Consider the following 20,940-nt stretch of genomic DNA (forward strand, 5'->3'; position numbering starts at 1 on the left):
CTTTCATCCAGGCAACCACTGTTAAATAGTTGTTTTCCTATCAAATATACACTATTCTGCACCTTTTCTCAGTAATAATACATCATGAACATTTCCTCATGTTAATAAATAAAAAAGTACTTTAATCTTTACAAAGATTACATTATTATATTATACTCAGTCACTTTCTAATGGATAGTTCAGCTGTTCCAATGTTATACTTTAATAATCAGGAAAAACGGAAAACATCATATGGAAAAAACACTATGGTATTAAAGTTATTTTTAAAGGAAGTACAAGTCACAAAGTAAATCAAGAGCTTCACCTTATTTAAGATTTGTGTCTTCCTAAAATTTTTGCTTAGACTCAAAATTGCCTACAACACAGAAATACCCTTTAATAAGCCAATTCTATAATATGCAGATGAGATGAACTATATCTGTGGGCCCCGGGGCCAGGAATTCTTTGTAGCATCCCTCAATCCCACTTTAAAAATGCAGTCATGCTATTTATCTGGCGAAAAGAGGTCAACAGCTATGTGAAGGGATTATGGCTGAAAGTGAAACATACACACAAAAACAAGTCTAGTTTTGTGGTTAGTTGAAAATCCACAGCTGGTATAGGCTTTTCTTTAATTAAAGTGTTTCTTCTTCCCCTACAATGAGAAAATGCTCTTTTAGTGCTTACTGGAAGACCAAAATTGAAGCAAAAGCTGTTAGAAAACTCTGAGGCTTAAGTAAAGCTGCCTTAAAGTCTGCTATGTGGACCAACACTTGGAAATTTCCTAATGGGATTTTCTAGAGTTCCAGAATATCTTTCTCTTGGTCACTTCTTTGTTCCTCTGCTTTGGTCAAAACCCAAATCAAATAATGCAAAGGTCACCCAAGTAGCCAGAGAAACAAAACAAAACAAAAACAAAACAAAACAAAAATGAAATAAAAAATCACATGTGTACACACACACACACACACACACACACACACACACACACTAAAATTAATTAGCTAAAATTAGTTATATAATACATATTAGTCATTTATATATAAACTATCTCATTACTTCTTTTTGATGCATTTTAAAGTGTGATGCTATGAGATTCATGTAAACTTAGTTCTATATAAAAATAATCAAAAGAAGCATATATATAAACATAGTTTTGAAGGGGTGGAGTCGGATGTGACAAGGGTAACTTTTCTCTGTGATGAGAGATACTACTCTTCGATCACCTATCAAGGTTTCTCCTGCTGTTCCCTCCTCTCGAACCCTTTCTCTAGAAATAAGGTTGAGAATAAAATAGAGCTTAGCCATAAGGCTAATAAGACATGGTAGGCAGCCAGCCACTTATGTCAGCATCTCTCGAAATCTATAAGAAAACATTTATTTCTCGCTAGAGGCAAGGATGTTTAGGCAACACCTAAATGACAGCCATTCTGGCCACACGCAATGGACTCATGACTTAACAGGGTGAGGGACTGACGCAGTCTGAGGCAGAGACTTGACCTTCAGTGATGGCCCCAGAGCTCAGGGCCTCCATCAGTGGGAAGGGGCCTTGGTGGGTTCTCTCTGGTTTCCCTTCATAGGTGGGATGCATTTTCGTGTCTTATAATACTTAGTATTGATTTCTTATAATACTTAGTATTGATTTCTTCACACTCACAGAGCAGCATATTGGCTACTTCCATTAGAGTTCATTTCTTATTTTCCTAATTTGTTCCGAAACTACAAATGCTAGACATTGAAGAGTGGAGGAAGAAAGGATGTTCAGAAGTGGGCTGAAAAAATAGCAACGATATGCATTATAAAAGCTTTTGCAAGCAGCATGGAATTACTGAAGTAATACATATGTGACCCAGTCAACACCATTTCTAATACAAAATACAGAACTTCCACAAATGTAGAGAGAGCAGTGCCTGAGGACCTTCTCAGGTGACATAGGTATGACTCATATGTAAATTGTACTTCAAACCAGGATATTTCTTAGAATATAAACATGGTCAGAATTACAGTCCAGTGGTCCTGACATGCATTTCAGGTAGGTGGTTAAAAACATATATTTAAAAAAGTAAAGAAAGCATTGTCATATTAGTAATCACAGGCTGCATAATAGTAAAACTGACTGTTTGATCTTGAAGCTCAACATTTTATTTTGGTTTGAGGCAGAGAGGGCAGTGTAGCAGTTAAGAGCTGAAATCTATAGTCAGAGTGCTCGATTTTGAATTTCTTCTCTAGTTACTAGTGATATCAACTTGGGAAATTTTATTAATCTATGCTTCAGTTTCCTCATTTGTAAAGTGGGGATAGTGACAGTATTTCTGCCATAGGGCTGCTGTGAGGATCACATGAGATAATTCATGTAAAGAGCTTAACACGGGGCCTGGTGTCTACTATTGTTATGACTATTATTATTCCCAGGCCAAAGTACTTCACTCACCAAGATGAGTGTCCATCACCTTTGCACAGTATTTGCACATGGCATCCAGGTCATTCAGCTGTCCCTGAAGGAAGGAAATCTGGGCTTCTAATTCTTCTTCCTAAAATCAAGGGGGTAAAGATATGGAAATTAGGAAGACATTCATATAAAACCCCCAAATTCTTCAAATGACCTGGACTATTTTAAAGAGGTACAACGTCTTTTCAGTCCTGGATAAAACAAAGAAAAACAGCAAATACTCAAGAGCAAACCCACCACTGTTGCTACCAATAAAATAGAAAAAGGATAAAATAGAGGTTTTAAAAAAAATCTGGACTTTTCCTAATTGAATGCTAGCTTTGTGTCATGTGTAAATGTTTACTCACACAACCTTATATAAAAAAGTACCTAAAATATCTCCAGTAACTATTGAGCCACACAAATTGGGAGAGTAAATTGGATTTTAGTGAACCAAACTCCCGAGGCAGTTTGTACAAAAACATTACATTTTCTCTCACACACATCTGGGAAACCAAAAATTTCCATTTGTGTAAGACAAATCTTGTCACTTTCCAGACAATGATACTCTCTTAAAAAGTGAGATTTCCCCAAAGCACTTGGAAAAGTTTTGCTCCTGCAGCCCATAAATAGCTGTTCTCACATTTCCTCTCTTGATGTGACACTAGAGCATTTTATTTATTTGATTGTTTCTAGGAAAAATACTCTGGGTTGAGTAATTATCTAAATGGTAAAAGACAATCTAACTGTAACAAAAGAATAAAGCCTGTTTTTTTTTTTTTTTTCCTTTTAGGAAAAAATAATACATGCAAAAAATTTCCCAAAGTAATTTAGAGGATTAAGGGAGTTTTTCTCAGGGAACGAGAATAATCCTCATTAAGTAGGAAATTTTAAACTGAGTTAGCTAGAATGCAAAATAAAGATGTTACCAGAGCTGAGATAGGCTAGAAAATTGATTCTTTAGTTTCAGATGTTTGTCCTTCCACATACAAATCCTATGTCATTGAAAAGAAGGGATGGAAAACCTACTGAGATATGCTTTTCCTTAGAGACTAAATATAATTTGACTTATAGAGGGAAATTAACAGTTGAAAAGGTTACATGTAGGTGTATTCAATTTTAGCAACACACATATGCAGTACTGAAAAGTTCTGTTTCCAACAGTTGCCTGAAGAAATGAGCCCTTAGGAATATGCATTTAAACACTTGACACAGAAAACAGAACAGTAGCTCTATAAACAAATTATTGAGAAGTGCCCACTGAAGGATTACACAAGCCCTAACCACGATCTTTACATATCCCACAACGTGCAGCAGCCTCTCCTCTGATGTGCAAATAAAGACAAATGCAACCAGAAGCAGCTCAGCCAAGGAATGACTGCAGGGGCTGGTGGGCAGGTGGTGCCACTTTTCAAACTCTTTGGCTAGGCTTTAAGGTGGAAAAGGATGGGGGTGTTTCAGGGTATTTTTCTTCTCTTTTTTGCCCTTTGTTTTTGCATGGGTTTGAGTTTCCCTGTGCTGTCAAGACACTGTAGGAATTGGAGGAAGAAGGCTACATGTTGGTTGACTATGGCTGTGGTTAGTCTCCAAAGATGGCCACCATCAATTCCTTCACTCACTGTACATGCTGTTCTACTCATGAGGCAGAATCTATTTGCTCTCCCCTTGAACCTAGGCTGGCCTTGTGACTTGCCTTGCTCCAAAGAATACATGGAACGTCAAACTGTGCCAGTTTTGGGCTAGTGTAAGAGGCATGCCAACTTCTGCTTACTTCTGCTTTCACCAGAGGAAGACAGTTATCATGCTGTAAAGAAGCTCAGGCTAGAATACTGGGAAAGGAGAGAAAATATGGAAAGAGGCCAGAGGAGAAGCGCTGACGTGTGAATGAAGCCTTACTGGACCTTTCAGCCCAATCTCTCTAACGCCACTCAAGTGAGTGACCCTGTCAACATCACGTGGAACAGAAGAACATGCCAACCAAGCCTTGTTCAAATGCCTGACCTGTAACCTACGAGAAATCACAGTGCTATTGTTTTAAGGAGTGGACTTTTGGAGTGGTTTGTGATGCAGCAACAGATTAACTGAAACAGTGGTAGAATGGAAAGAACACTAACTTAGTATATGGCATAAGGAAATTTGAGTTCTATTTCTGATCCTGCCATTTACAAGTCTTGTAACCTTATGTAATCCTCTGTCCAACATGGACCAAAATTCAGCACCCTCTGGAGAAGGTACAAGTCTGACACTTTGCTCTCAAGATGCTTATAAACTTGTAGTTGTAATGAGAAAGTTTTATAAATTACTAGAGTATAAGGTAAAGTACACAAAAGTCTTATAATAATTAAATAAGAGTAATTGCTCTGGAAATCCTGATCCCTGCCTCCTGTCCCTTCTACTGAACGAGTCATCTTTTCAATGTGTTACAGGTACAAACCCAACTGGATGAGTCCAGAACTGTACTGAGGTGACAGCTTGGCAGTATGTTAAAAGAAGGGGGCCCAGGTGTGGCCGAGTTTTCCCTGGCATGTGACTTCCAACTGGGGTGCTGACAGCCCAGAGTAGACAAATGGCAGTAGGAATGCACTGCCTCCTGGCTTGAAATCATCTTCTTTATTTACTCTATGTATTAGTTTAATTTGGATTAAGCAATCACCTCTAAAATGTAAAAGCCCTCGGGAATTTTAATCCCTGGCAGTCATTCCTATCTAAATGGATTTATTTTATTCAGTATGTTTGATTTTAAAAGCTGGGAGGGAAGAGCTTCAGAGGAGATGCTTTAGAGGAGATAGGCCAGGCCTGTTGGTGGTGAGGCTTTGGACAGCTGGAGGGAAGTATGTAGTTCAAGGGAGGTCTCTTCCTCAAAACACTTTACTGTGCTAGTAAGAACATTACAATAAAAATGTAGTGGGACTGGTGCCCTCTAAATTGTGCAGTGCACAATTTGCACAAGGGAAGCCTTGAGAGTGTGGCAGCCCCAAAGCACTTGGTGTGTGAGTGTGTGCACATATAAGAACAGTTTTCCAAGTCAGCAATTTTGCTCGGGGCTCTCGGAAAGTGAAGAGCATCTTGCTTGCCTAAAGCTCAAGCAAACCTCAATACGAATGGAATATATTTGTAGAAAATGGCGACTCTCATTCATTTAAATCTTTTTGTCAAAAGAAAGACCCAGTATACGAGATAAGAAGTGCATTCCGGTTAAACAGATCGAGGGGTCCAAGAACTTCTTTCATTTGGAAGTTAGAAATCTAGTGTATTATTTCTCTAGAGTTTGCTTAATCTTAAAACATTCCCAAACCCTTCCACTATCACTCAGACTTTATAAATAGAAATGGAATCACTTGGAGGCAAAAGGGTTGCTTGTCATTTATTCTTCACTATATTATATAATTACAGATAAAAGAAAAAGAGCCAAGAATCAAGCTTCTAAAATTGTGGGAACTGACTTTACATTTTTATTTTAGCTTCTCTTGCTCCACACTCTTCCCAGCTAACATGCTTTAAACACTGACAGCTTTAGTCTTTGTTTTCATTAAACGGGTCCTCTGTAATGAAAAACAAATGCTTGGCTAATTGCCTTGGGGTTTTGTGAAAACAACCAGTTAGTGTAATTTTTATGTATAAATAAGACACTGAAGAGAAATGTTTATTATACAGCAGGTCCTTGAATAATAGCTTTTTGTTCAAGGTCTTTTTTGTTATAAAGTTGATGAGATGCCACAGGAACTTAACTCTTGTTTGCATCAATTAACCTGTGGTAAAATTGGTTTTGTTATATGTCGTTTCACTTAAAGTTGCAGAACCAATTGATGATGTTAAGTGAGGGTTAACTGTATTTACTTTTGCACATATATCCTGCTTTCCATTACAGTAGGGAGTATGGTAGAACAGGATGAAATTCTGGAGTAAACACACCTGGGTTCAAATACACTTTCTGCTCGTTACTAGCTGTATAATCTTGGACAAGTTCCTTAATTTCTTGGTTCCCTCACCCCACCTAGCAGGATTGGGGGGAAAACAGAATGAGAACACCATGGAGAGTATCTTGCATAGAGCAGGTAGTCAATAAAGGCATTTATTCTTGCACTAAAAAAAAATTTAATAACCAGGTCAAAACAGTGAAACAGATTTTAAATACAGAGTTTTATAATTCACTGTTGGAAAACACTGCTTTCTGGTTTTAAAACCTTTATGTGGCTTAGCCCAGAAAGATTAATTAGGGCTCGAGAGCCCATCACTGTCTCAAGTTCTGGATAGCAAACTGATGTGCAAGGCAAGACACTGATGGAGGATTATGAAGAGGGTCATACGCAGACCACTGTGTGCAACACAGTGTACTTGGCAGTTCTGTAGGGAAGGACCGGAAGATGAGGAGAGAAAACCACACAGCATCTAACACTTTTATAGTGAATACGACATTCTAGACACTGAGCTTTGCCTGTATTAACTTAATCCTTACAACAAACCTGTGAGGTAGATTCTCTGTTGCCTACCTTAAACGTAGTCTCCTTTGTAAGCCAAATTCTCTGGAAGTGAATGCCAAGATTTAGACTTGCCCCACTACTCCCATCTCTTCCCCGTGTACACATTAGTTCTTATGCTTAATCATTATGGTCTTTCCAACGTTAATTCCTAACCTCAAATTGTTTACTAAATTGTTTTCCTTTAAAAAGATTCGGGTATAATTGGCTGCGTTCTGTTTTGTCTGCTGAATGATTTTTTGTTCTGACACTATCTTAAGAAATGTTTTTTTGAATCTGCCTTTTAAAAAGTGGTGCTTCCACCATCATTCACCCCAAAATAGTTGAGGCATCATTACACTTCTACTCAAATGCTATAAATCTCAGTAGTTTAAGTTATTTTATAATATATGGATTTATATATCAATTTTGTTAAATTCTTCCATGTTTTTCTGCTATATCTTGGTTAACAAGACAAGCTTTTGTAGTTTATTATTTATTCACTTATTCAACACATATATTTGTTTATATTGTGTTAGGCCTTGTGGGAAATGAATGAGACATGAGAGACCTCTACAAATTTAGAAGGATGTACGTACCTGGAGCCAAGAGGTAAGGTAAATTCTGTAAAAAATATGAACGAGGAACCTGCACAATTCTGGGGAGGGCAGATGATTTCCAATTTGTAGAGGTGGAAATGAAAGCAGATTTTTCTGGAAGAGGCAGTATTTTTGATGGGTCTTAAAGAAGAAGGACTTAGCTCAGAAGAAATAATGAATAAAGATGTTTTAGGAGGCAAGGCTCCAGTAAACAAAGAGGTGGAGTCAGGACACGTATATGAAACGGTTGAAGCCAGAGCACGAAGAAGAGCAGAAGCTGAGGTCTGGCAGAAAGGCTTCCCTTCCCTCCCCATTCATTTCCTATTACATTTTTATTTCAGATAATTATGTTTTGGGGGCTGGAGCCTGATGTGCAGACTGTTGTGGCCACTGGCCCTAAGAGGCACCATGCTCATAATGACTGTGAGCAGGCTGCAATGGTGTCCTTGTCTATAGACTAATTAAAATCTCAGGGTTCTCGGTTTGGGAGAAAAGTGGGGCAGGAAGAGCACCAGGGTGGAGTTCTGCTTAGCTTCCAAGTAAATGTCCTCAGATCACAAGAGAAGCAGACAAGGGAACCGACACCTACTGCAGGCAGCAGGAACAGGTAAATATAGAAACTAGAAGACAGGAAAGACGCCCAGTCTTTTTTGAGCAGATGGATGAACAAGAAGTGGGAAGTGGAGGAAACGGAAAGTCTTGAGGGAAAAAAGTGGGAAGGCTGTGGCTGTTCCGAGGAAGCTGTGGTATATACAAGGGCAAAACACACACAGTGTAGATGAAAATCAAGCTGTGGCATATGCTATCAGCAGAGGAAGACATCACCAGAAAAAAATGGAAGAGGAACACAAAGGAGACTTTTTAAGAGTATAAAAATAAATGGTATAGGTGTGTGAGGCAGTATAGTCACGCTGGAGAGCAAGTGGACATGATCAAAAGCCCCAGAATCTGTATCTGTTATGCCTGCATGTACCTCTGTAACCCTGGCCAGAAAGCACAGCTCTCTGAGTCTCAGTTTCCTCTCTATCAAATGGGGATAATAATTCCTGCTTCATATGATTTCTGGAGAATTAGATTACATGAGATTTTCCAGATGAAACACTTTGCGCAGTGCTTGACAAATGGTAAACACTTAATAAATGTTCATTTTGTTGTTATCCCTAGATTATTAATGTAATTCTAGAAAGTTATTCCAAGGAACTATGGATATATGCAAAAACATAACTCCCAAGATAATCATCACACATTCAATGGCAACATGTGCATGCATACACACACACACACACACACACACACACACACACATACACAATCTACACAAATCCTAAATGTCTAATGATAGGTGACTTTAGGTAATCCTAAATGTCTAATCATAGGTGACTTGCAGTACATTCATAAATAGAATATTATGAAACTTTTAAAAATGTTTTCATATTGGAACATTTAACAATAACATACAATATACTAATTGGAAAGTAAGTTACAAAGTAGTAGGTTAAGAATGGTTCTGTCAGAACAAATTGATGGTCGCCAGATAGAAGGGGCATTAGGAGGATGGGTGTAAAAGGTGAAAGGCATTAAGAAGTACAAATTTCCAGTTATAAAAACAGTCGAGGTCTATAAGGGACAGCATAGGGAATAGCGTCAATAATATTGTAATAACTATGCATGGTGCCAAATGGGTACTAGACTTATTGGGGTGATCACTTCGTAAGGTATATAAATGTCTAATCACAATGTTGGACACCTAAAATTAATATAATATTGTATGTCAACTATAATTGAAAAATAAGTTAAAAAAAACTTTTTAGAAAGATATTCATACTAAAAAAAAAGGGAAGCTATTCACTGAAGTGTTTACATTGGTTATTCTCCAAATGGTGACGTTATAGGTCATTTTCCCACCTTCTTTCTGCTTTTTTTGTAAGGGGGAGTTTTTTTTTTTCCCCACAATGAAATTGGATCGTATTTTTGTAATAAGAAGGTCAAATTATTACCCAAGTAACATGATAGGAAGGAAATAAGAAAAAATATAATGGTGTTTACCAAAGAGGAAAAAAAGGCGTTAATATTTTTAAATGACAAAAATTGATTCTAAATCAAACTTTAAACAATACTATAGTCTAAACAAATCTGTAATCTAAACAATGCTAAGCAGTAAGATAATTTAAATGAAATAACTCACGAAACATTCTCGTCATTGGAGTTAGGAAATTCAGGGCTGAGAAGGCTGTGTAAACAAACCTTGTTATTTCTTTACTACCTTACTATTCCAAGTCCAAACTTCTGTTTTGCCAATTCTTCAAAAACTGTTTAGTTGTCTGAAACGTATAAAACCTGCCTTCTTTGGTAATTTATTTGGGACTCGTATTCTTATGAAGCCATTATACATATGAAATTAAAATTTGATTTTCTCTATTAATCTGTCTCATGTCAAATTTAATTCTTAGACCAGCTCGAAGAACCTAAAATGGCAGAGTAAATTTTTTTCCTCCCCAACACAATCTAGAACAAAGGCATTAAAACCTAAGCTCAACAGTATTTTGTATGACTTTTCATACTTCAGTTTCCTCTAGAGCTCAACGAAAACTCCTGTATTACAGAATACTGCCTCTGGAGAAGATGACAGACTAGGAAGCACCAGGAATCTATATCCCAGCCTAGATAACAATTGCATTGACAGACGGTGTCTGATGTAACTATTTTGGAGGGCTGGAGTCTATTTAAGACTGGCTACTTCCAAGGGAAGGCTTGGAGAGTAAATTGTGGTTAATTTCAGTCAAGTTCAGCTCTTACTACAACAGCAGCCACTCATCCCCCGCCTCTAGCCCTGTGGCAGGCAGCTATGCACTTGTTCCTGGAGCAGTTTGCATAGAGCTTGTGGGAGCCAGGGTGGGTAAAAAGGATCCCATCCACCACATACCATGGATCTATGCTCTGATTACTGATTGCTATTTCTGATTACAGAGGTGCAGACAAAGAGGAAGGTGGTCATTATTTTTGTACCTCCTCCCATTGTTGGAAACCCTTCCCCCTCTGGCCGACGTGATTTTCAGTGGCTTTAAAGAGCCTGCACTATTCTCTCTCTGCTTCATTTTCATCTTTTTCCTTTTTAAGGAACCAGACAGTAGAGAGTAGAATATTCAAAAGCAACTGCATATATGAGAGAAATCTGACAGTGATTGTGCATGCTCAGGAAAAAGCAAAGATTCAGAAAAAACGCGAGACCTCAAGTTTATACCTCATACTGATCATTGGTACAGGGACAGCCTAGAAACAAATAAACAAACTAACAAACTCACAAAAACAAAAGCCAGTAAACCCTGAGAAAGGAGGAGATTCTGATTTTAAGAGTTACACATTAATAGCCCTGAAAAGTATAACTTGCAATGAAAAAATCACTAGAGAAATTCAAGGCAGATTTGAACAGGCAGAAGAATCAGCAAACATGAAGAATGAACCAACAAGTACACTGTGAGAGTCCTCAAAGAAGGAAAGAAACAGAGAATATTTAAAGAAATAACTATCTTCTCAAATTTGATGGACTTGAATATAAACACACAAGCTTAACAAACTCAAAGTAGAATGAATTGAGAGAACTTTCTAAGACACATGGAGACAGGACATTATATATGAATAAGTTTCAATACAGCAAGGAAATATAACAATTATAAACATTTACACCAACCCAATGACAGAACAGCAAACTGTATGAAGCACGAACTGAAAGTAGTAACAGACATTTCTACAATAATAGCTGGAAACTAATATGCCACTCTCAACAATGGATAGAACAACCAACAGAAGATAACTAAGGAATGAGAGGATTTAAACAACACAATAAACCACCTGGATCTAACATACATACACACTATCCAACAACAGCATGGAGCATTTTCCAGGATAGATCATACACTATCCATTTTCCAGGATTTACAGGCCACAAATTAAGTCTCAATAGCTTTAAAAAGACATATATCATACAGTGTTTTCTCTGACCGCATCAGGATGAAGTTAGAATCAGCAATAGAAGTAAAATTGGAAAATTCACACATTTGTGGAAATTAAACACACACACCAATGGATCCAAGAGGAAATTAAAAGTGAAATTAGAAAATGCTTGGAAATAAATGAAAACAAAAACAACATAATCAAACTTATCGGATGAAGTGAAAGCACTGTTAAGGGGAAAATTAATAGCTATAAATGCTTATATTAAAGAAGAAAGATTTCAAATCAACAATCTAACTATACAACTTCAGGAACTAGGAAACAAACAAACAAAAAAAATAAACTCAAAGCTAGCAGAAGCAAGAAAATAATAAATATTACAGCAAAAAGAAACAAAATAGAGTACAGAAAAACAGCGGAGAAAAATCAATAAAACCAAAACCTGGTTCTTTGAAAAGACCAACAAAATTAACGGACCTTTAGCTGTATGGGTTAAGAGAAAAAGAGAGAAGACTGAAATTACTAAAATCAGAAACAAAAGTTGGGACATTACTACCAATTCTACATAAATGAAAAGGATTATAAGAGTGTGAACAACTATATGCCAACAAATTGGATAAGCTAGATGAAGTGAACAAATACCTAGAAAGGTAAAACCTACCAAGACTAAATCATGAAGAAATGGAAAATGTGAATAGACCTATAATTAGTAAAGGGATTGAATCAGTAATTACAAAACTCCCAACAAAGCCCTTAACCCGATGGCTTCACTGGTGAATTCTAGCAAACTTTTGAGGAAGAAATAATTCTTCCCAAACCTTTCCAAAGAAATGAAGAGGAGTTATTGTACATACAAAATTTTGCATGGTGACAGATGGTTACCAGACTTATCACAGTGATCACACTGTAAGGCATATGAATGTCAAACCACTATGTTGTACACCTGAATGTAATATAATACTGTATGCCAATTATACTTTTATAATTTTTTTAAAAGAGATCTGATCAACAGAGTAAATATGCAACCCACAGAATGGGAGAAAATACGTGCAAATCATGTATCTGTTAAGAAATTAATATCCAGAACATATAGAAAACTCCTTAAACTTAGTAACAAAAAACTGAACAACCTGATTTAAAAATAGGCAAAGGACCTGAATGGACATTTTTCCAAGGAAGACATACAAATGGCCAATAAGCACATGAAAAGATGCTCAACATCACTAATTATTATGGAAATGCAAATCAAAACTATAATGAGATGTCATCTCACACTCTTTAAGAGGGCAACTATCAAAAAACCAGAAAATAACAAATATTGGTGAGGATGTGAAAAAACTGGAACCCTTGTGCACTGCTGGTGGGAATGTAAAATGGCACAGTTGCTGTGAAAACACAGTATAAATGTCCCTCAAAAAATTAAAAATAGAATTTTTACATGATCCAGCAATTCCACTTCTGGGCATATACCCAAAATAACTGGAAGCAGAGTCTTTAAGAGACATGCGTACACCCATGTTCATAACAGCATTATTCACAATAGCTAAAACATGGAAGCAACCCAAGTGTCCATCAACAGATTAATGGATAGGCAAAATATGGTATACATACAGTGGAATATTATTCAGCCTTAAAAAAGGAAAGAAACTGACATGTGCTACAACATGGATGAACCTTGAGGACATTATGCTAAGTGAAATAAGCCAGCCACAAAAGACAAATTCTGTATAATTACACTTCTATGAGGTACTTAGAGTAGTCAAAATCATAAAGACAAAGTAGAATGATGGTTGACAGGGGCAGGGTGATGTGGGGAATAGAAGGTTATTGCTTAATGAGTAGAGTTTTAGTTTTACAAAATGTTTAAGTTATGGAGATGGATGTACAGTATGAAAGAATTTAATGCTAATGAACTGTACACATAAAAATAGTTAAAGCAGTAAATTTTGTCTATTTTACCACAATAAAAGGAAAAGAATACTACCTCCTTATAATTTATAAAGTTAAGAATCGCCTGTCTTAAAATAAGAGTGGCGAGCGAGGTGAGACATGAGTCAGTCCTTTGCCAGTCTGGTCCCCCCCTGCCTCCCGGTCATACAGTCTTAGGCGGCCCTGACAGAGACCCTCCTAGCCCTTCTCTGCAGCAGCCCAGGAAGAGCTGCAGGGCAGAGTCACCAGGTGAAAAACTGGGAGAAAATTATTTTTCTATGCAAAAATTTTCTCTATCAAATTTCACCTTGATTTTTAGCATATCCCTAGAGTTGACCAATTACATATCAAATCCACATTCACTTCACCGGTTTATGTGTGAAAGAGTTCCAAACATCTTTTTGAAGTCAGGTGTTAGCAGGTTAAAATTAATAACTCAGATCATGTGCTTGCTGTGGGTGGGTCATCTAGGATATGGATTATAAATGATATTTTAAAAATAGAACATGCAAGGGTCACAAAATTAAGAAAAAGAAATTTACTTTTATTTAGCTGCCTCTCATAATTTTTATTGAGGGCATAAAAAAAAAGATCTTAGTTTCTTACCCCATTTCATTCTTTTGGATCTACCTGATAAGACAGAAATTTCCCATTGTCCAGTCATAAGTAGTACCCTTGTTTTGTAGATGGCGTTAACCATAACCTCTGTATGCCTCAGTTCTCTCATCTGCAAAATGGGAGGTAATTATAGCACCAACCTCATGGAGTCCTTTGAGGATTCAGGGGGCTAATATATGTAGAATGCTTAGAACAGAAGACACACATGGAAAGGATTTATAACCATTAGCACTTAGCCATCAACCACAAGGGGAACGTGTTCACACCAGGATATATTTGAAGCTGACTTTATCTGTAGAAAATCTCATTGCTGACTTGATTTTAGTTAGACTAATTCTTTTCAATTTTTAATATGCACAAAATCACCTGGTGAATGTTGTGGTTAAATGCAGAGTCCACTTGGTAGGTCTGAGATGGGGCCTGAGATTCTACATTTCTAACAAGGTCCCAGGGATGACTATAACTGGTCCAGGTAGCACACTTTGAATGGCAAGGTTAAGATGATCCATCTCATACCTTCCTATTTACTTCTGAATACAGCTTCCAACGCCTCTGGGAAGGTTGTGAAACATTTTACTATTTCCTTGCTCTAAAGCAGTTTTAACAGATGGCTGGCTGCATGGTTGCATGAATATTTGGTAATAGTCCAAAAGACCTCGTCTCGACATGGAGTAGGATATAGGGAGGAGAGAAGCAGAGTGACAGGCTTCCAAGATATCTTTCCAACCTTCCTGAATCAGTTCTGTACAGAGTGGCATCATTATCTATTTAGAACTAATTCTTAGACTATTAGGTATTCATTTCATCCACCGTAAACACAAGGACTTATTTTAAAGCCAAATATAAATTAATTTTGTTGGATTATGCATGCTCTCTTCTGTAATTTTGATAAACAGAGACTATGTGTCAATATCAAATAAAAGATGCCTTTCAAACATGAATGCGATTAAAAGAAAATGGTAGATTATTTCCATAATCCATGATATTTAAACTAATCTCCCACTTCCTAAAGGTATTTTTATAACAATCATAAAAGTAATATTTGTTAAATACTTTTTGACTTTAGAAACATGCTTTTATGCCTATTGCTATTTCAAGAGTGTGAGCTATTTTAATTTAACTTTGCCTTTCTAGATGTTTACAAAAAATAAATAAAAAGAAAAGAATGATGCCCAAAAATAGGACTGTGTGCTACAAATTCTAAAGTAAACTGAATAAGCTTACAATCCTGAAATAGATATACTGGAAATTAAAATAAAATCTTTAACTAGACAACCTCACATATGTGTAAACTGAGGAAGAATAAACTTTATTTGCATAGTTACAAACCTTATTACTTGCAAAAATCCAACAACTGCTCTTTTAAATAATTATATGCATATGCTATGTCTTAGGAACTTCATACCTTTTAAAAATTCAAAAAGTATAAAAGTGTTAAGCATAGTTATTAAAGGCAATTACCCAACTTCTGAACATTTTAACTGGGAAAGAAAAAAGTCCTTTTTAGAAGGAACCGTGTTTAAAAAGCTAATTAAATGGCATTTGTGTAGAGAAATCTCCCCATATTTTGGACTTTTAGGCTATCACCTTCATGTTATATTTTAATAATTAAGCAACCTGACCAATCTTTTGTAAACAAGAATAGCTCTCTCCTCCACCAGGCCAATTGGCACAGATGTTACTTTATTTAACAAGGGTTTTCCCCTCTCCACTCACATGTGATCAGACCAACCGATGAAACCACTCGGCCAGCACCGGGGCCTCCAGCTGAGTTTCTCATCGTGTCGTTGGCTGAGCTGAACCATCTGTGTGCTTTCCCTTGCTGTTTCTGGCACCAAGAGTAGGCATCGGCACAATGACTGACCCAGATAGAAGGGCCTCAGCCAAAGTTGTTTTTCTTATGACAAAGCTAATTGACCCGTGTGAGGATGAAATGTGCACCCTTGTACCACCATTCTCTGGGTTAACTGATCCCCCTTTAGAGACAAACAAAAAAAATGGTACTCTACAGCAAATCCAAGCTGGGGATCAAGCATGGTTTAAGAAAAACTTCAAGTTACAACTGGTAAAGGAAACCAAGTGTTGGGACAGCTTTACCACAAACACTACCAATTCTGAGACTTCTGGGGAAAAAAAAGTCGGAAAAAAAATTCTCTGAATTACCTGCTTTATCAGCGTGTCTCTCACACTTTTGTTAATTCACTCCTTAAACTAATTTATAGAAACCTCATTTCTCACTATGTACCTATTATTGTAATCCCCATTAGCTTTTATATGTGGTTGGTGAATGCCGCTGGGAAATGAGGTGACTTTTCAGGCCCTAGAGAAGACCAGAATAAAACCTAGTACACCTGAATCCTTGCATAGCACACAAAACCCTCAACAGCATTCACTCATTCCTAACTGCTGTATCTGCCACAGGGGATGCCATGATAGTGACAAGTGCCTGCCAGAGCCTTTTGACTGAATACAAGTAGTTCTGCGACAGTCAAAGCAAAGGATACATTTACAGAAAACCTAGGACAGCCCCATCTCAACATGCTGCTTCTGTAGGTTTGGGAGGGGCTCTGGAATCTCCCTCTTAATTGGAGCCATTGCTACCCACTGAAAGTGCTTACAGCTTTCAGAGGGTGACAGGGAAGTCTCCATGAGACACAAGGTGCTTGGGCTGAGACTGGAAGACTCTATGAGTTTTGTGGCCATATGAACCATTTTGGTCAGAAGAGACAGTGAACCAAAACAACACAGTGGTGGGAGACAGCATGCTCGGTTTGAGGGAACCAAAACAGTTGTTTCATTCCTGAAGGGTTGGGGAGGAATTGGAGGGAGGAATGATGAAAAGGCTGGATAGACTGAGATCGTCAAGGGCCCTGCAGGCTGGGTCCTAAAATCTTCAGATTAACCCCTGAAGAATTCTGATGGGGAGTCTGACACTGAGTCAGATGTTCACAGAGAGCAAGATGGTGTTATGAAATATTTTGGATATATGTGACCATTAATAAAATGGATTTATTCTAAAATTTCTAATTAACATGGTACTGTTATTTACTGAACTGAGAAGAAAAACATTAATACTTTAAAAAGTATAATCTTTCTCTATCCTCATCCCCCCAGCTCACCAACTTAAGAAGCTGCATGTCAAACTCAGAGTAGTAGAGTCAGTTATTGTAATGCTTCTTTTAAAAATGCAAATTTATTCTGAGATTAAGGAACAATTGAGCATAATGTGAATTTCACATTTGCTTATGTACAATTTTACCCACAAGAAACATGCGGAAAACTGCATGTAGCTGAATCCAGATTTATAGGAACACACAAATACATACATGCACACACCTCAGATTTCTGCCGGCTACCTCAGTTCACAGTGTGTGATGGGCAGCACCCAGAACCCCAATCTGTCAGATTCCAGATCATTCTCCCTCTCTTACTTTATGGTAACTCACAAGCTACAACATTTCAAATCTTTCCAACTAGACTTCAGGTCATATTATTGTAGTACTTACTTCTTAATCATTTAACATTTGTAGAACCATGCTACCACTTTTATTAGTTTCCTACCTTGTTTTATGTGTCAGTGATGAAGTTTTTGAATGTCTCCCAATCCCATCTTTCCCATGAGCCCCGTGGTTTTTAATGCATGATTTCATACAGTGTGGTGATTTTTTAATGAAAATATCAACTGACTGTTCTGAAGATGACTATTCATTTGAAGATGAATACAATCATGACAATCAAATTTATGTATTTTTCTGCAAAGGTAATTGGAGAAAAGCTTTAGCCTAGAGATCATGGCAGCACTCTCTACGGCTAACACTCTGACTCTGTAGGAGGGAGTGCTGGTGCTCCTTGTATTCATTCTTGTCTTCCTTCCTAACAGAGGCCTGCAGCCATGAACCTCCTCTCAAGGGGAAGCTGACCTAAACCAGAGCTGTGGGGCTAAGGCTGGACCTGATGGATTTAACGGTAACCCCATTACCTTTGTAGTGATGGCTGTAGCAATTCTGGGCAATGAGACATAAGGGGTAGTCTTGGGTGGGTGATTCTTGAAAAAACAAAGAACAAAGGTTCTCGAGAACAGAGGTGCCAGATTTAACAAATAGAAACATATGACGTACAGTTAATTTGGATTTCAGACAATAATTTTTTAGTATATATATGTCCCATGTCACATGAGACATACTTATCCTAAAAATTATTGTTTACCTGCTATTGAAATTTAACTGGGCATGCTGGGCATGGCAACCCTATCTTAAGAGAATGCTCCGGGAAGACATGGTTGTCTTTCTCCTCCGTATGTTGGTGAGTAGCTCTGGTGCCTAGAACTGCTGTGGCTATCTCACTTCTAACCTGGGGAAGAACTTGTTCTGGGCAAGGCAGAGAGGTGGAAAGAACTTGGGTCCTTGAAGACAATCCTGAGCTTCTAAATTATTGGTTCTAAACTGCAACTACACATGTGAAGAACTTGAGAAGGTTTTAACAATTACCAAGGCCCAGGCCCCACCTCAGAGATTCTGATTCAGTTCTTCTGTTATTGGTATCCTTTAAGCTCTCCAGGTGATACTAATGTGCAGCCAGGGATGAGAAGTCTTTTGGACTTGAGTTAATAATTTATCATTTGAATCAGTTGAGTCAGAGTTTATGTTCAGTGTAAAAAGTCCTAAAAAAGTGATAGTCTAATTGAAACGAAATGCAAAGTCCAGCATTTAAAGGGTCTTTAAATTTAATTAGTTCATCCCAGAAATTTAAATCAATTCCTGGGGGAAAAAAAAAAAATTAGGCCTGCTTGTTTATTTGAAGAAAAAGATCTTGTGCTGGCCCAACCTTCAAATCAAGTTCTGAAGACCTTCATCAAGAGTGTTAAAAAAGAAATTTGGTCATAATAGAGACTAAGGGTGGGTGACTTTGAGTGTAGACATTGAGAATAACAACCAACACTACATATCCTGGCAGTAAACAGATAATAGCTTCGCCAATGTCTAGCTGGATGATATGAATGTTTGTTGTCCAGAGATGAATTTAAGATTTCCATAAACGTTAGCATTAGGACATAGTAGTTCTTTTCTGGCTTTATTCTTATTTTCTTCAATTTCGTTTTCAAAAGTATTGTTTTTTATATTTTATAGAATATATATCTTTATAGCAGGATGAATAAGAGATGCATGTGGAGTGCATGAATATGTTTCAAACCCAAAAAACTGCCTATAAGCTTAAATGAGAATATCCTGAAGTTAAGCAATAAGCAACTTGGCAGCATTTTCACCATTTATTCTAAATTGATTGGGGGCATTATTCTGCAGATAAGGCCTCTTTCAGTTCTGGACTGTGTAGTAGTGGGTGTCTATGTGTATGTGGGACAGGTTAGTGGTAGAATTTGCAAGTTCTTTACATTTCCTTGCTAAGGGAACCCTTGAGATATCTGAGTGGACACATGCAAGAATTTGGGAAAATGTTGCAAACTTTCATGATCTTGTTTACAATTCTGTCCTAACTTTGAGATGGTTTCCAAGAATAACGGTGACAAAAATCAAGAGGCCAGAGTGATTATCTGAAAGTGATCCTAGATGCTGGTCTGAAAGGCCCTTTCTGTTGCTGGGACAGGTATGGGCGGAATGGGTTTATTTACTGAGATCAGGTCATCTTTAAGAGTCCATCAAAGAAGCAAAATGAGAAAGATAGGGAACTTTAAAGCAAAATAATAAGAATGTTGAAAGAGAATAAAACAACTGGAAAATATGACCAAGAAAGGCAGGAATCTGAGTCTAGTCATGGGTCTATGAATAGGTGGTGGGGGTGGGGGTAGGGGCAGGGGGAAGTGTTCCCTTTCATAACTGCTTTTCCAGTTGAAAGTTTATTTTATTTTATTTTTTTATTCTTCTGTATTTTCAAATGTAGTGCATTACTTTTTAGGATTTCACATAAAGCCAATTTGTTCATGGCCTCCTATAATCATCAAGCTCTGAGTTATTGCTGTTAAAGTTTCTATCTACTGACTTAAACAACTTTGGGAAATAATGTTTTGATTGGCAATGATAAGGCTATAGACAGAACTGTACTAAGTTGGTAACAACTCTGAGGGAAAGGAGGAAGGGAGGGCTTTGCTGTTATCTTAAATAAAAAGGAAGTTTGGGAATTTAATTATATTATTTTCTGGTGACTCATATAGTTAAAGCTTTTAAAATCCTTCAGCCACATTGTAATATCAGGGCTGAAAAGGGTCTTGGTTGTGGCTTTTTCATATATTTTTAAAAAGTTGCCCATGACCAACTGTATTTCATAAGCAGACAAGCACCCCAGACCAAGGTCAAGCTTATATGAGCCAAGTGTACAACTCTAAACAAATATAACTTACGATGAAGTTAATCACATGCATTTGTAATGAGACATGCTTATTAAGAGGCTTAATAAAGCATGAATGGTAAACTCTCCATGTAAATCATTATGCTGAGTATTATTCTTGCGGCCAAATACATTTTGTTTTTATTTTTCTTTTCTCATCTTACTAGTTCTTCATGTCAATGCTGCATGTTTTTCTGGTACCATCCACAGTTTTTTATTTTATCTTCACCACCATGAAATAGAAAGGTCCTGAATTTTCCCAACAATTGTAGTTCTGCCATGGGGCCTTTACCAATCCCAAACATGCATTTAATTTAATTAGGAAAAGTTGCCTCCTTTAGATGCAGGGCTTAGGGAATGGATATTACCTTTTTGCAAGACAAAAAATGCCCAAGCAAATAGCTCCCAGACCTGGCCATGCTGCTTCGTGAACAGCCCAGGGGGTTCTAGTGTCCACTTGCCCCATTAGCAGGACTCTTGTGAGAAATGCACAAACTTCACGAGTAAATGCCCTGTAACTCTGCCCTTTACCCCCAAGCTTCAGGTGTGAGGTTCCGGTACCTACCACCTACAATACTTCCATGTGTATGAATTCCTGATACGTGGGCATCTTGGAGTAGAAAACTGGGAGGGGAAACAG

General features: G+C 37.4%; 1 protein-coding gene across 7 annotated transcripts in view; it reads right to left on the reverse strand.

Annotated features, from left to right (window-relative positions):
* TBC1D5 (TBC1 domain family member 5) overlaps nucleotides 1-20,940 on the reverse strand; it is a 468,533-nt gene that overhangs the window by 17,189 nt on the left and 430,404 nt on the right. For all 7 annotated transcript variants that reach the window (XM_025043592.1, XM_015585816.2, XM_025043594.1 and 4 more), the window contains one exon: nucleotides 2,411-2,510. In XM_025043592.1, coding sequence (XP_024899360.1) covers nucleotides 2,411-2,510 — 100 coding nt within the window. The remainder of the gene's footprint in view (nucleotides 1-2,410; nucleotides 2,511-20,940) is intronic.

This window comes from Pteropus alecto, unplaced genomic scaffold, assembly GCF_000325575.1.
Source record: "Pteropus alecto unplaced genomic scaffold, ASM32557v1 scaffold92, whole genome shotgun sequence".
NCBI classification, from domain to species: Eukaryota; Metazoa; Chordata; class Mammalia; order Chiroptera; family Pteropodidae; genus Pteropus; species Pteropus alecto.